We start from the raw sequence: 11,933 nt of genomic DNA, 5'->3' as shown, positions 1-11,933 counted from the left end.
GGCTAAATATGTTACATATAACATGTGTTACTTATAATCAAATTTAATAACTGCAGACATTGGGCATAATTTTGATGTGTTACTTTTAAATAAAATAAATTGTTGTAAAAGATAAATTCGTAAACAACCCTATGTGTATAGTGAATAAGATCAAGGTTGGGAAAGTAAAATAAAAACAGATATTAACATTTTAATAAAGGAAGGCTAATTAATGGGTTTGACGAACATGTGCTCAAGCACATACAAATGTGCACAGGGGGTGTGTGTCTGTGTTGTTCTCACGAGAAGGAACGGGATTTGCCGTGTTATCAGGGGTTGGAAACCCCGTATCACCCTCTTCCCTTCGCTGTTCACAAGCAAGGTGAGGCATTTTTCTGTTCTCTCCGTTTTTAACGGAAATTTAGCGTACATATCATATTTATAGTCCCCAAATGCTAACCATGGCAAGATAACCTGCGATTGTACACATTTGTTGACATTTAGGACATATAGTTAGTCGTTAATTGATTTAATGAGGGGCAACATTCTGACGTTGCTTTTAGCTCGTAGCATTAGCTTGACCATGCTCCGTCCGTCCCAAGGCCTGCTTGCCGTAAAGCAAGCTAATGTTATTTGCTGCCATATATTTATAAAATAAACAGTTGTTTTTAAAATCCTATGTAGCGTACATGAACGCTGAAATAGAAAATTACTTTTAATGACTTGGGGAAACGTGCGTTTGTGTTGCTAATAAATCGTTAGCTAGCCAATGTTGAGTAAGCTAAGCTAACATGCCGGGTGATTTAAAGTATACTTGCTAATTTAAACTGTATTAAGACAACGGTCTTCGCATGCCTTTAGGCAATGCACTGTCATTCTGCTCTGTGGAGTTGGAGATTATATTACGTCGTACAGACAGCCAGTGCAGATGATGGGCAGTACACTTTACTTATGAACCTGCAACTGTTTCTCAGATGCCTGGTGTCACAGTGAAAGACGTCAACCAGCAGGAATTTGTCCGTGCCCTGGCTGCTTTTCTGAAAAAGTGAGTATATTTTGATGGATTTGAGGATTTTACAAAAGGCCATGACATGCTCTTTAAACCTGTAGATTCAACTGTTCAAATTCCTTCATTGAAATGAGCACAGTGGAACAGATTTTGATGCTAATCTCCTGTCTGTAGGTCAGGAAAGCTAAAGGTGCCTGACTGGGTGGACCTCGTGAAGCTGGGTAAGCACAAGGAGCTTGCTCCTAGTGATGAGAACTGGTTCTACATTAGAGCAGGTGAGTTTGAATATGTTATTTTTTCTACTAAACCTTTTACAGAGATTTAATGCATTACTTGGACTGTTTGGGGTTTGAGCCATGACATTAAATACAATGTCATCTAATTTATAAATGACATGACTTGTGTATTCTTTAAGGTTTCCTGTCTTAATGAATGTATTTTTATTGAAAACAAACACTTGGAAACGTTTTAGAATTCATTGTGGGAAAATTCTTACTCTTTGATTTTGGAATATGGATGAAATAGATTTTGACAGGATTTTGTCATTGAAAAGTCTGCAGTAATTCTCTTAACCCTGGTCCAAACAGCATCCACTGTTCGCCACCTGTATCTTCGAGGAGGTGCTGGTGTTGGCTCCATGACCAAGATCTACGGTGGTCGCAAGAGGAATGGCGTTTGCCCTGCTCACCACAGCGTTGGCTCAAAGAACGTGGCTCGCAAGGTGCTGCAGGCTCTTGAGCTACTTAAGATGATTGAGAAGAGTCCCAATGGGTGAGTGACTGTTGAAAGATTGTTTGGAGGAAGTTATTCCTCATATTTTTCCTAAATTAATAATTTAAGATAGAAAATGGCCTGACATGTTTATCTCGAATTTGAACTGTATGTACAAATAAAGCATCCTCTTCGATCGGTACTACTTTACTAAGTTAACCCTCTTTTGTTGTGTAAATAAGTGGTTTTACAATTAAGTTTAGTTTGCTAATCTTAGAGAAACAAATGTTGAGTACTTGCATGTCACTATTACTAAAGTTCTATAAAATGCCTGTACAGTGATCGCTCGCTATAACGTGGATTACTTTTCACGGTTTTGCTACTTCACGGGTTTGCATCGTGCATTGTGTTCTGCATTCTGATTGGCTAAAAAGTCACTCCGCTTCTTCTCTACCTGTGCGTCAATAACGTTTAATAAGAGTGACAACAACTGTGTATCACTATGTTGTTTTCCCGAACAAACACACCTGCACCGCGGGCTTCAAAAGAAGAAAACACTGCAGAGCGGAGTCAGGATGCAGCGGCTTTGTCTGAGGAGCAGTGAAATGCACCTGAGCCGCTATTTGTCCGACTGTACTTTGTATTTTTTCCATGATCATTGTAAATTTTCTCCCGTTTAATCCAATTACTCGGGTCGCGGTGGGCGGAGCTAATCTCAGCAATTTGAAGCCTTCTGTTCACATTGATGATTAAAATTATTATTTGACAGTACAGTACAGAAGGTATTTGTTGAAAAAAACGTTTCTAAAGGACTTTCATTTGTGAAACAAATACTTGAGCCTGTAAAATGGTTTGTTTCTTTTCAATGTATAATAGAGTATTTAATTGTATAATAATTGTAAAAAAAATAAAGGTTTCTGATTTTGCCTATCACGGGTTCTTTTTGGAACATAACCCCTGCGAAAAACAAGGGTTTACAGTATTGTAAATTACATGTTACATTTTTTGGTGTTTAAGTATTAAAGTGTTTTTAAATCTGTTTTCTTTACAATATCACAAAATGTAGGAGCAGTTTGTCCCTAACTCGACTCCTTTTTGAAATTTTCCTATTAATTCTCCAGCTGATTTATTTTATTCAGTGTGCAGTTTATTTGCTAGTGTGTGTGGCCACGAGGCATGGCATGGTTCCATAATCAAAAGATGTATTTTCTTCCTCTTTGCCTTACTGCAGCAACTTAATTTACTGTTATGACGGAAGCTTAAAGCAGCAAGATGTTCACTCACTGACCTTTAATCTGATAATAAAGACTATTGTATTTAGATTTGTATTGATCTTTTTGTATCTCCTCTTTCATTTTAGTGGCCGCAGACTAACCTCCCAGGGAACCAGGGACCTTGACCGAATTGCTGGACAGGTGAGAATTTCAATAATTCCCACATGTGTTTTTGACATAAATTTCAACACATTTTAAATTTTGGCCTCTTTTTTTGTCATGTTTTTTGCTTTTTTTAACGAGCCATTGGATGTGATGTTTATTTTGTTTTCCCCCAATTTCTACTTTAATTATTTTCAATGCATCAAAGTAATTATGGTATGTTTGAAGGCTGTAGATTAAAGTATTTGGAATATACTTCTCAAGTTATAAATGTTAAAGCTGGTCAGTTGGCAAACACCTGAGTGTCAAACGTGTTCTTGCTCTTTGACTAATTCTCTGAAGGAGCAGTGAGCTGCTGCTTGATGGTTTAACCCAGGGGTCGGGAACCTTTTTGGCCAAGAGAGCCATAAACGCCACATATTTTTAAATGTCATTTTGAAAGAGCCATACAATAATGTAGCGTCCCTTTCCCACACTGAGGCACGGAGACTTAACCTCTTTTAAGGTTCTTTATTCTGGTTACTGCAGACCGCAACGAACGCCGTACAATTAATTCAGCAGCTCCTGAATCTCTCCCGCCGAGGCGAGAGCGCTTCTCCCAACTTTATATTCGCTCCTGCCGCGTCAGCCCTCCCATTTCCCTTATTCGGCCCATAGCTGAACCCCATTGGTCCAAACTACCTAACAACAGGCTGAGCAACAGAACTGAGAGCCAATCAGATCTCTGCTTGATGCGTTTAATGAACTCCAGAACTTTTAACGCGGCCCAACAGCCAAGTTAAACTCAGTCCGCAACAATATGTTTAAAACTAAATATACAAATGAATATGTGCATTTGATGTAATTTCAACATTTTCAAAGTACAATAAGTCTGTGGATTATTTTTAATAACATCGTTATGCTGTTGCTAATAAATGATGAGTATTTCTCGTGGTAGTTTTGCTGATGGTCTAGTCTGGTTGATACCTGGTGAGTTTCTGCTTCATGCAGGCGTTGAGACTTTAAACGTGATCGTGGGTCTGAATGTTCTTTAGATGTGACAAAGACTGCTCACATAAAGACGGGGAGCCAATCACACACTCACACACTGCAGTGAGTGACGGGCGGGCAGCGGGCTTTACGTTATTACAATCCCTGCGCGGTTCACCTTACTGGCTGTGCCAGCCCCCCCCCCCCCCCCCCCCCCCCCCCCCCCCGTTTTCTTCCTCTAACGTCCCGTCCCCGCAACTGCGCGCTCTTTCTCAGAGACGGGAGCGCGCAGTTTTAGGCACGTCAATTCACAGGTTTCCGGCTGGTACAAACTCTGTGAAATAATAGATAATAGAAACTGATAGTGCTGGTGTAGATTTTGTTCTCCAAGCACCGCTACTCCTGCACGCCTCTGGCATCGCATCGCGCCAGACAAGGACTGGTCTAATGAAAAAAGAAAAAAAAAAGTATAATTAAAGATTTGTCTGCGAGCCACAAGTGACCATCAAAAAAGCCATATATGGCTCGCGAGCCATAGGTTCCCGACCCCTGGTTTAACCGCTTAGTAAACACTTTGAGCACATTTTCAGGTGGGGGGCTTGGAGTCCCACTTTTAGTCTTCAGTTCTGATCATCTGTGGGTCTTCGTGTCAGATGGCTGACCTGTGCAGTTTCTCCTTTTTTATCTATAAAGGATCTTGTCTTTTAAGCTGCTACGTTTTTTAAAGCATTACTCAGTGATTCTCTTCTTTGTTGACTTTGTGTGATTTGCTGCTGTTTTGTGACATTCAAACTCACTGAAGTGTAGTAAGGTTTTGTATGTCACAGAAATGTAATCTTGTGGCTTGATGTGATGTCCTGTCTCTTGGTAGTATGGGTTCCTGCAACGCTGCACATTTGCTGGCTCTGGGATCTTTTTTAGGCTGTTATTTGCATGTATTAGGTTTGACCAAGCACTAGAACTGATGGAAGTTCTAGGAAGTTCTAGCCACATCTAAAGGTGGCACAGCGAATATTTTAAGTGTAGCGATATGAAGCCACAAAGGGATGATGTTCTTCCCTCATACTTCAGGTATTTTCAGCATTCACAATACGTGCAGCCAACACAATCTAAGTATTAGATGTACATATTTTTTTAAATTGTGTACAAATGGTCACTTTTTAAGTTGAACTTGCTTTATTTTTGGCAAGTTTTGTCAAAGTCCAGCAGTATGTCAAGCAGCAGCCTGGTGTTCTGAAACCATCAGTATACCTGTCTTACAGTAAAAGACTTGATGGATCTTTGAACAATGCTGTTGATGAAGTGATGTTGGATCTGTTAAGTGTTTTTGTTGCAAATGTCGACAAGTTTATCTTTTTAACTATTGTGTTGTCAAGTTCTTCTGAAACTTGATTGGTCGGAGTTCTCTCCTGAAACATTTACAGAAAAATGTTGAAGTATATAAATGCTCAATTTGTGCTCAAAGAAGCAATGCTTAACATTTTCTTTCTTCTTCCACAGGTCGCAGCTGCAAACAAGAAATCTGTTTAATAAATTTTTGAACAAAGTCAAACACTGTCTGTGTTTATCTTAACTTGGTGAACTTGTTGATTTTCATCGTTTTTCATGTAAATGTTTGCATTTTTGTGTATGCAAAAATGAGAACTAAATGAGCAAATAAGTGCACACACAGAGGGTACACTGAACTATAAACAGGTTTTCTCAGGCTCAAAGATACATTTCTTTAAGAATTCTGGGTTTCATGTCAAAATACTGAAACTAAATAATCTTCCTGCTTTCGAGGGATGAACATCTGCAGCATGTCGTTGGTTCTTGTAAAGAGTAAATTTTGAGCGAAGATGTGCTTTTTCCCTCAGACAGCGCAGTTAACTCGAATGCTATGATGTCATCGTGCGGAAGCTCAGCTTCAGTCTGCAGTGCCACCCTCAGTTGGTAGCACACTTTACACTACAGATTTCATTTAGTGGAAAATTACTCTAACCTTGTTCAGTCTTTGAAAGTGGTTCATTACTGTAGAAAACCTCTGCACTGGAGGCTCATTCCAAAAACAAAGTACGTATCCTAGTTGTGAATGCCTCAGGTTTTGTGATGGTTTTTCATCAAACATTGCTCATTCATTTAAAAACTCTCTTTTATTGGTGTTGAACCTCTGAGAGACCTGTATTGTTTTTTTTTTTAGCGGTGCAGCTAAAATCCTGCAGAGGGTGCCAAAGCCTATAGAATGAGTTACATATACATGTGAGGCAAGATTGTCATAAAGATACAGAGGTCCTTTGGAAACAGCTTGATGTAAAATATTTGCACACTTTGTTCAGATTGGACTGAGGGTAGCTTTCTTCTTTAGTTCAAGAATTAACTTCTTAATTTTTAACTTCTAAGCTATAAAGATACGTAGGAGTCGCTCATGGAAAGTATACTTTATGGTTACATTACCAAAATGAACAAAGTTGATTGGTACAACAGGTCTGCAAACACGAACCAGAACCTGAACTGGTGTACATGGGCCGCTGTGTGTCCTGCATGTGAGGGAGCTTACATTGCAACCCTGTGTTTGTCAGATATACTGCTGTATATCCATCGACAGTAAGCCTGCAGTTTCCTAGTCTGTCAGCCGCTGTATCTGTGTTTGCACAGCCCACACAATGCAGTCTGCGCTGGCCAGTCCACTGAGCTGGCTGCTGTTTTGTTTTTTTTCCATGTCAATCATAGCAGTTTCTATTATTCACACATCTCTCAGGAAATCATCTCGGATATGTATCCACCTTTCCACTCCATCTGCACATTCCACGCTGTTTTTATGTGAAGAACAGCTGTTCCTGAACACCTCAACCCATCATTGCTTCCTCGCTTGCCCAATCCTTTTCTACCTCTGACATTCTTCCTGGATCTTTTCCACTACTATGTAATTTACAGGAGTGAAAAGTATCAACATGTTCTTAGGTGATGCAAAAAAAAAATGCAAAGAATCCAGCTGTCTCCTATGTGCTTGTGCTCCATCTTTTATCTGGGAGACTGTTTTTTACTCACTTCTGTCAGCCCACTTGTGCACCGATGTGTCATTGTTTGCTGTGTAATTATCAGCAGCCCCTGCGATGTCAGTCACCACTGTGGAGTAATTACCACATTTAACAGATGCACATCTAAGTGGTTTGTTGTGCCTCGTGTGTGGGTGTTGGAGGTGTGTGTGGGGGCTTCGCCTTCTCACCCCCAGAGTTGTTTGGCAGCTCAGTTCCATCATGCTGAGAGTGGATGCAGACCTGCCTCATACTTCCTGCAGGCTGGGACCCGTAGATAACTAAGAAATGTCTTCGCTGCTTCACAGGTCTCTCCAAATAGAAGCAGTATCATGAAAGCGCACTGACATTGTCAGCCTACAGCTTCATGCCCCGTGGCATGTTTTCAGCAGGAGAAATGACATTAGCCAGAAAGTTTCCCGGCATTCCCGGAGTCCTGTCACAACCCGTAAACTAAGTTGGTGAATCTGACCCCTGTGCTTCTGGCTCTGGGGGAAAAAACCAAAAACATCAGGGCTTCCTGTTCACTCAAACAATAGAATCATTTTCGGTTCAAATTCACTTGCACTGATTATAAAAAATTTCTTGGGTGTGCGAGACCATGGTCAATTATAAGTTATAGATTTGCCTGGAGGCCACATGTGGTGATGTTGATGGAGTGCAGTAAAGGTCAGCCCTCAACTGCAGGAGTGTTTTTACAGAAATAAATCTGAGGCCAAAAGGTCAAAGTTCTTTTAGCTTGGTGCTAGCTGGGAAGGATTACAACCCCTGCTTTACTGTACGTGTGCTCACAGCTCATCGGTGTGCCGTCGGATGTAATCCCTCCTCTGTGTTTGGCCTGAGAGCAGGTGGTGTAAACACGCAGCACGCCGCTCAGCCCGGCTGGCACCACAGGCCACGGTAGCATGGCCCACAGCAGGTGTGTGTGTTCGTGCAGGCAAAGCGCCGAGCATGTGTCGGTGACTTTTGAGTGCGGCTCCTCAGCTTGGGAGCCTGAATCCCCCCCACCTGTCACACAGGGTTGGGTGCAAAGGGAGGATGACGGGGAGCAGAACAGATGCCGTCTACAAAGCTAGCCGAACTGTCGGAGTTGCACGGTTTATTTTCTGTGCATGTGAGTTTATGTGTAAAGCCCGTATTATTTCCGTGCTCGTGTGTGCACACATTCACATAGGAGCTTTCAAGTCGGTCATACTTTGATGCATTCGGCCTGGCGCTTTCTTCAACGCGGAACAAAAGAGTGACAGAGGGAGCCAGCAAGATGGCACAGTGTGACACTGAATGGCTGTGGAGATAGTTGACACACTGTCAGGCTGAAAAGGGAGGAAATGTGTCTGCCCTGTACTTGATAATTTCACCTATCTTTTTCAGTATCTCTTAGTGGGGAGGATGGTAAATCACCACAGATATTTTCAGAAAATGTCACAGACATCATGTCCTGTGAGAACTCAGCCAGCGGAGTGGTTTTAACCAGCTTCTTAGGGCCAGTCTCTAAAAGTTCCTCGCCCACAGCTTCAACGTTTCTCTAAGCTGTAAAGATAAACTGAAGATGGAATGAGCCCCTCTCAGCATCGCTGGGATAAGTTTGTTACCTCGGCTGAAGTTAACTTGTTTGTATTTTCATGTTGCTAAGGTTGACTGAAAAAATATCCAAGAAATGAATCTCTGAGTCTTTGCAATTATTATTTCTCCTCCATGATCAGTGTTCACATGTTTGCCACTTTTTTTTTTTTTTTTAGAGAGGCCATCCATACGCCACTACCAAATCCAGGTCCCTGATTGATCAAAGTTCAGCTTGGTTTAACTTACAATGCACATTCAATGCACACTTGTTGGGTATGTAGGGCCCGGAAACAGTTGTAGAAACTCTCCTAGCGATGTGTGAACACTAGAGTTTGAACTGAAACGCACATTTATGTGCGTTTACATAAACTTTTCATTAAAGGTGGTCGCTTGGACGCGTGTTGTCGAGGGCTGTGTCAACATAGCTTGAAATGGCTGGGGGGGAAAAATACCATGGTAACAACACAGCCAATAAGCAGTACTGGTTCAGGGATTCTATATGACAAAATGTTATAACTTTTCTTGTTACATTTTCTGTCTTCACCAGTTTGCACCAAATCGTTTAGGATTTTACAATAAACAGATAAAAAGCAGACAGTTGCTTTTTGTGTAAATTTTGTTTTAGGTTTATAGGTATTTGTATGTTCTTGTAACTAATCTGACAAACATGGGTGTTCATGGTGGAGAGGTAGAGTGGTTGACCAGGTTCGGTTCCAGCCTTGCTTGCCCATGTGTTGAGGTGTCCTTGGTTAAGACACTAAACCCTAAAATGCTCCTGATGGTTATAAGTTGGCACGTTGGTGTTCAGCAGTGGAATGGCTATCAGTGGGGGAATGGGACTGTAACTGTGACTGTAAAACGCTTTAGACCTTCTAAGAAGGTAGTAAAGTATTATACAAATATATAACCATTATGATAAGTTCTTGGTTATTCTCTAATAATTAGTATAAATATTCCAAACCACAACAGAAAGACTAGAAAAGCAGCGATTTTTAGCTTTCAAAGCTCCAACCTCTAAAGCTTCATTGCATGCAAATTTTTTGGATCAAACCTTTTCCAAGAAATACTATAAAGACAAACTACAAATTTCTTAAAACATGTTCCAACTTGGAGTTTTTGACTTAGGAAATGAAGAAACATAACTTTTTGAAAAAAGCTGTCCAAGAAGACCAAAGTGACGTATTGAAGAGGAATAGCCAAAACCACAGTAACTATTTATGAAGTAACTTTTGCTTTTAAGGAAGAAAAAGTGCTGTTTTTGCACATATTTTTAGACAATGATTTACGGTGTCAAGTCCAGGCATTTGAGGAACTCCTTTTCCGCTTCTGTCAACTGTAGTGCTTCTGTCCTTCATGTCCTTTGTTTTTACTCAGTCCAGTTTGAATTATTTTTTAAACCTAAGCCTTTTTTTTTTACCTAATCAAACATTATTGAATGTTTTTTTGGTAATCTTATCTAAGGCCATTCCACCCCCGGACACGCTATGACTTTATTTGAAGACACATCACTTGGATGAATGAGAATCTTTGACCAGCATTTCAATGTGCCAGTCCCAAGTCCGGGTATAATGCAGTCATCATGCAGTCGCCACATCTAAATCACAAGAGTTGTTGAGCCCTGAAGAGAGTAGCAAAAAAGAAAAACATCTCCAACTTGTGTATTTATTGGGACTTTTTTTGCTCACTAAATTGATATAAATGAAAGAAAAATGCATTCCAGTTTTTTCCTGGGGGTGCAATGAAAGTATTTGGGTGGCCCATACAAAATCTGTTACAGGAAGGTAAGATCTCCAACTTGTTAAACTTGTTAGCCGCAGGCCTGCTTTTCAAGCTTCAAGTTGTGTCTCATGAAAACATGAAAAGTGTGAAAATCTTGGCTCAACTCTACTGCATCTTTGCTCTCTGCTCAATTTACAGTTGTGCAACTTTTCTTTTTAAACCACTGTTTATTGATTTTATGTAGACATTCAGGGCACTGCCTCGTTTGCAAAAGAAATCTAGTGCCTTTCTCAGTTTGAATGCAGCTGGAACTCAAAGCTTTATGTGAAAGATGAACTGCTATCAAAAGCTGGCCTTTGTCTGCACCATTTCTCCCACTGATCATCTGCGTTTTGTCTTTTCCCTACTTGGATTTTCCAGCTGAGGTCAAGACACTTCACTCACGGTAGCACCAGGACACAGGACTCTCATGAATAGCAATGCATCACACTGGCAGCTCCCCTGACATTTGAAGCGTCGATTTTAAATGAAGTTCATTTCAATGTTATGATTGTGACCTGAGGAGGATTGATTCTGTTTCCTGCCTCTTTCGGTGCCACTCACCTGAACTTTACCACCTTTACGTCCTGTCATTCATATCACCGCACTCCCAGCCAGCAAGATTTCATTCGTCTCTTGTTCTTTGGCTTTTCAGGAACTATACCACGTTTGAAACGTTTCGCAACATCACCGATAACATTCAAGCCAGCCTTTTTTTTCATTTATCAGATGAATTTTTGCTTTGTGAGGCCCCCCATGTACAGAGTTGCATGCAAGGGCTTAATAGGAATCGCTCCTTTGAGCTTCAGACAGTCTGCTTATCCACGCTGTTGAAGTTCAAGGTCTGGTCATCTCTCGGGTCGCTCTGAGTGTATTCACATGAGTCTTGTCTCGTCCATTAGAGCCTGTGTCCACAAGTGTCCTCTTTGTGTTGGTGTGAGAACACGTTCAGGGGTTGTTGTTTTTTTTTTCCTTTTAAATAATGTTTGCTGACAAATAGTTCCCCAAATTTGACCGTTATCCGTCTCTCTTTCATTCTGCTGACTTTGTGTCTTGAAGTCTCTTCTAAATTTTCTTCATCTACCATCTGATTTAAACTTACCCACGTTTCCTCTTTCCCCCCCATCTCTGCTCAGCTGGTGGGGCACCCATGAGGCTGTTGCATGCTTTTGAGGAGCGTAATCTGCCCTTTCTCCCGTTCTCATTACCATTTCAATCCTTTCACAGCTGGAACTGAGGCACTCTGCATGCAGATGAGCAAAAAAAAAAAAAAGAATGTACTGTTTACGTACATGGAGAGAACAAGGAAGGAGGGAAAGAGTGATTGAGTGACAAAGCAGTTATGGAAGTCATCTGAACTACTACTACTGATCTACAGGTAAATACTGTAGGTATTTAGGTGAACAACAAATATAGCTGCCAAACTTCTTTCAGAGTTGTATTAAAGATGGGTCAAACTAGCCCCCCACGTACATGTTTTGCCTTCCTCCACAGCCACGCCTTTCCAGATTACAAAGTGAAGAATTCAGATTTGTACACAGATTTTCATCTGGT

At 40.9% G+C, this 11,933-nt stretch overlaps 1 protein-coding gene across 1 annotated transcript; it reads left to right on the top strand.

Moving 5' to 3' along the window:
• Positions 1-211: 211 nt before the first annotated feature.
• rps19 (ribosomal protein S19) lies at positions 212-5,596 on the top strand. The gene is made up of 6 exons (XM_004078263.5): positions 212-361; positions 954-1,024; positions 1,163-1,263; positions 1,576-1,759; positions 3,060-3,114; positions 5,545-5,596. The coding sequence occupies exons 1-6, from the start codon at positions 212-214 to the stop codon at positions 5,572-5,574; spliced, it is 591 nt and encodes a 196-aa protein (XP_004078311.3). The 3' UTR covers positions 5,575-5,596.
• Positions 5,597-11,933: the final 6,337 nt, after the last annotated feature.

Source organism: Oryzias latipes, chromosome 16, assembly GCF_053564925.1.
Source record: "Oryzias latipes strain Hd-rR chromosome 16, Olatipes_Hd-rR_3.1".
Lineage (NCBI taxonomy): Eukaryota > Metazoa > Chordata > Actinopteri > Beloniformes > Adrianichthyidae > Oryzias > Oryzias latipes.
Note: the sequence above shows the minus strand (reverse complement) of the source record. Positions and strands in the feature narration are given on the sequence as shown.

Bases quoted from the DNA above. Each gene is read 5' to 3' on its own strand.
- rps19 (XM_004078263.5), top strand. From the start codon at position 212: ATGGGTTTGACGAACATGTGCTCAAGCACATACAAATGTGCACAGGGG. The intron at 1,025-1,162 runs GTGAGTATATTT...TCCTGTCTGTAG, and splicing joins CTGGCTGCTTTTCTGAAAAA to GTCAGGAAAGCTAAAGGTGC. The intron at 1,264-1,575 runs GTGAGTTTGAAT...TGGTCCAAACAG, and splicing joins CTGGTTCTACATTAGAGCAG to CATCCACTGTTCGCCACCTG.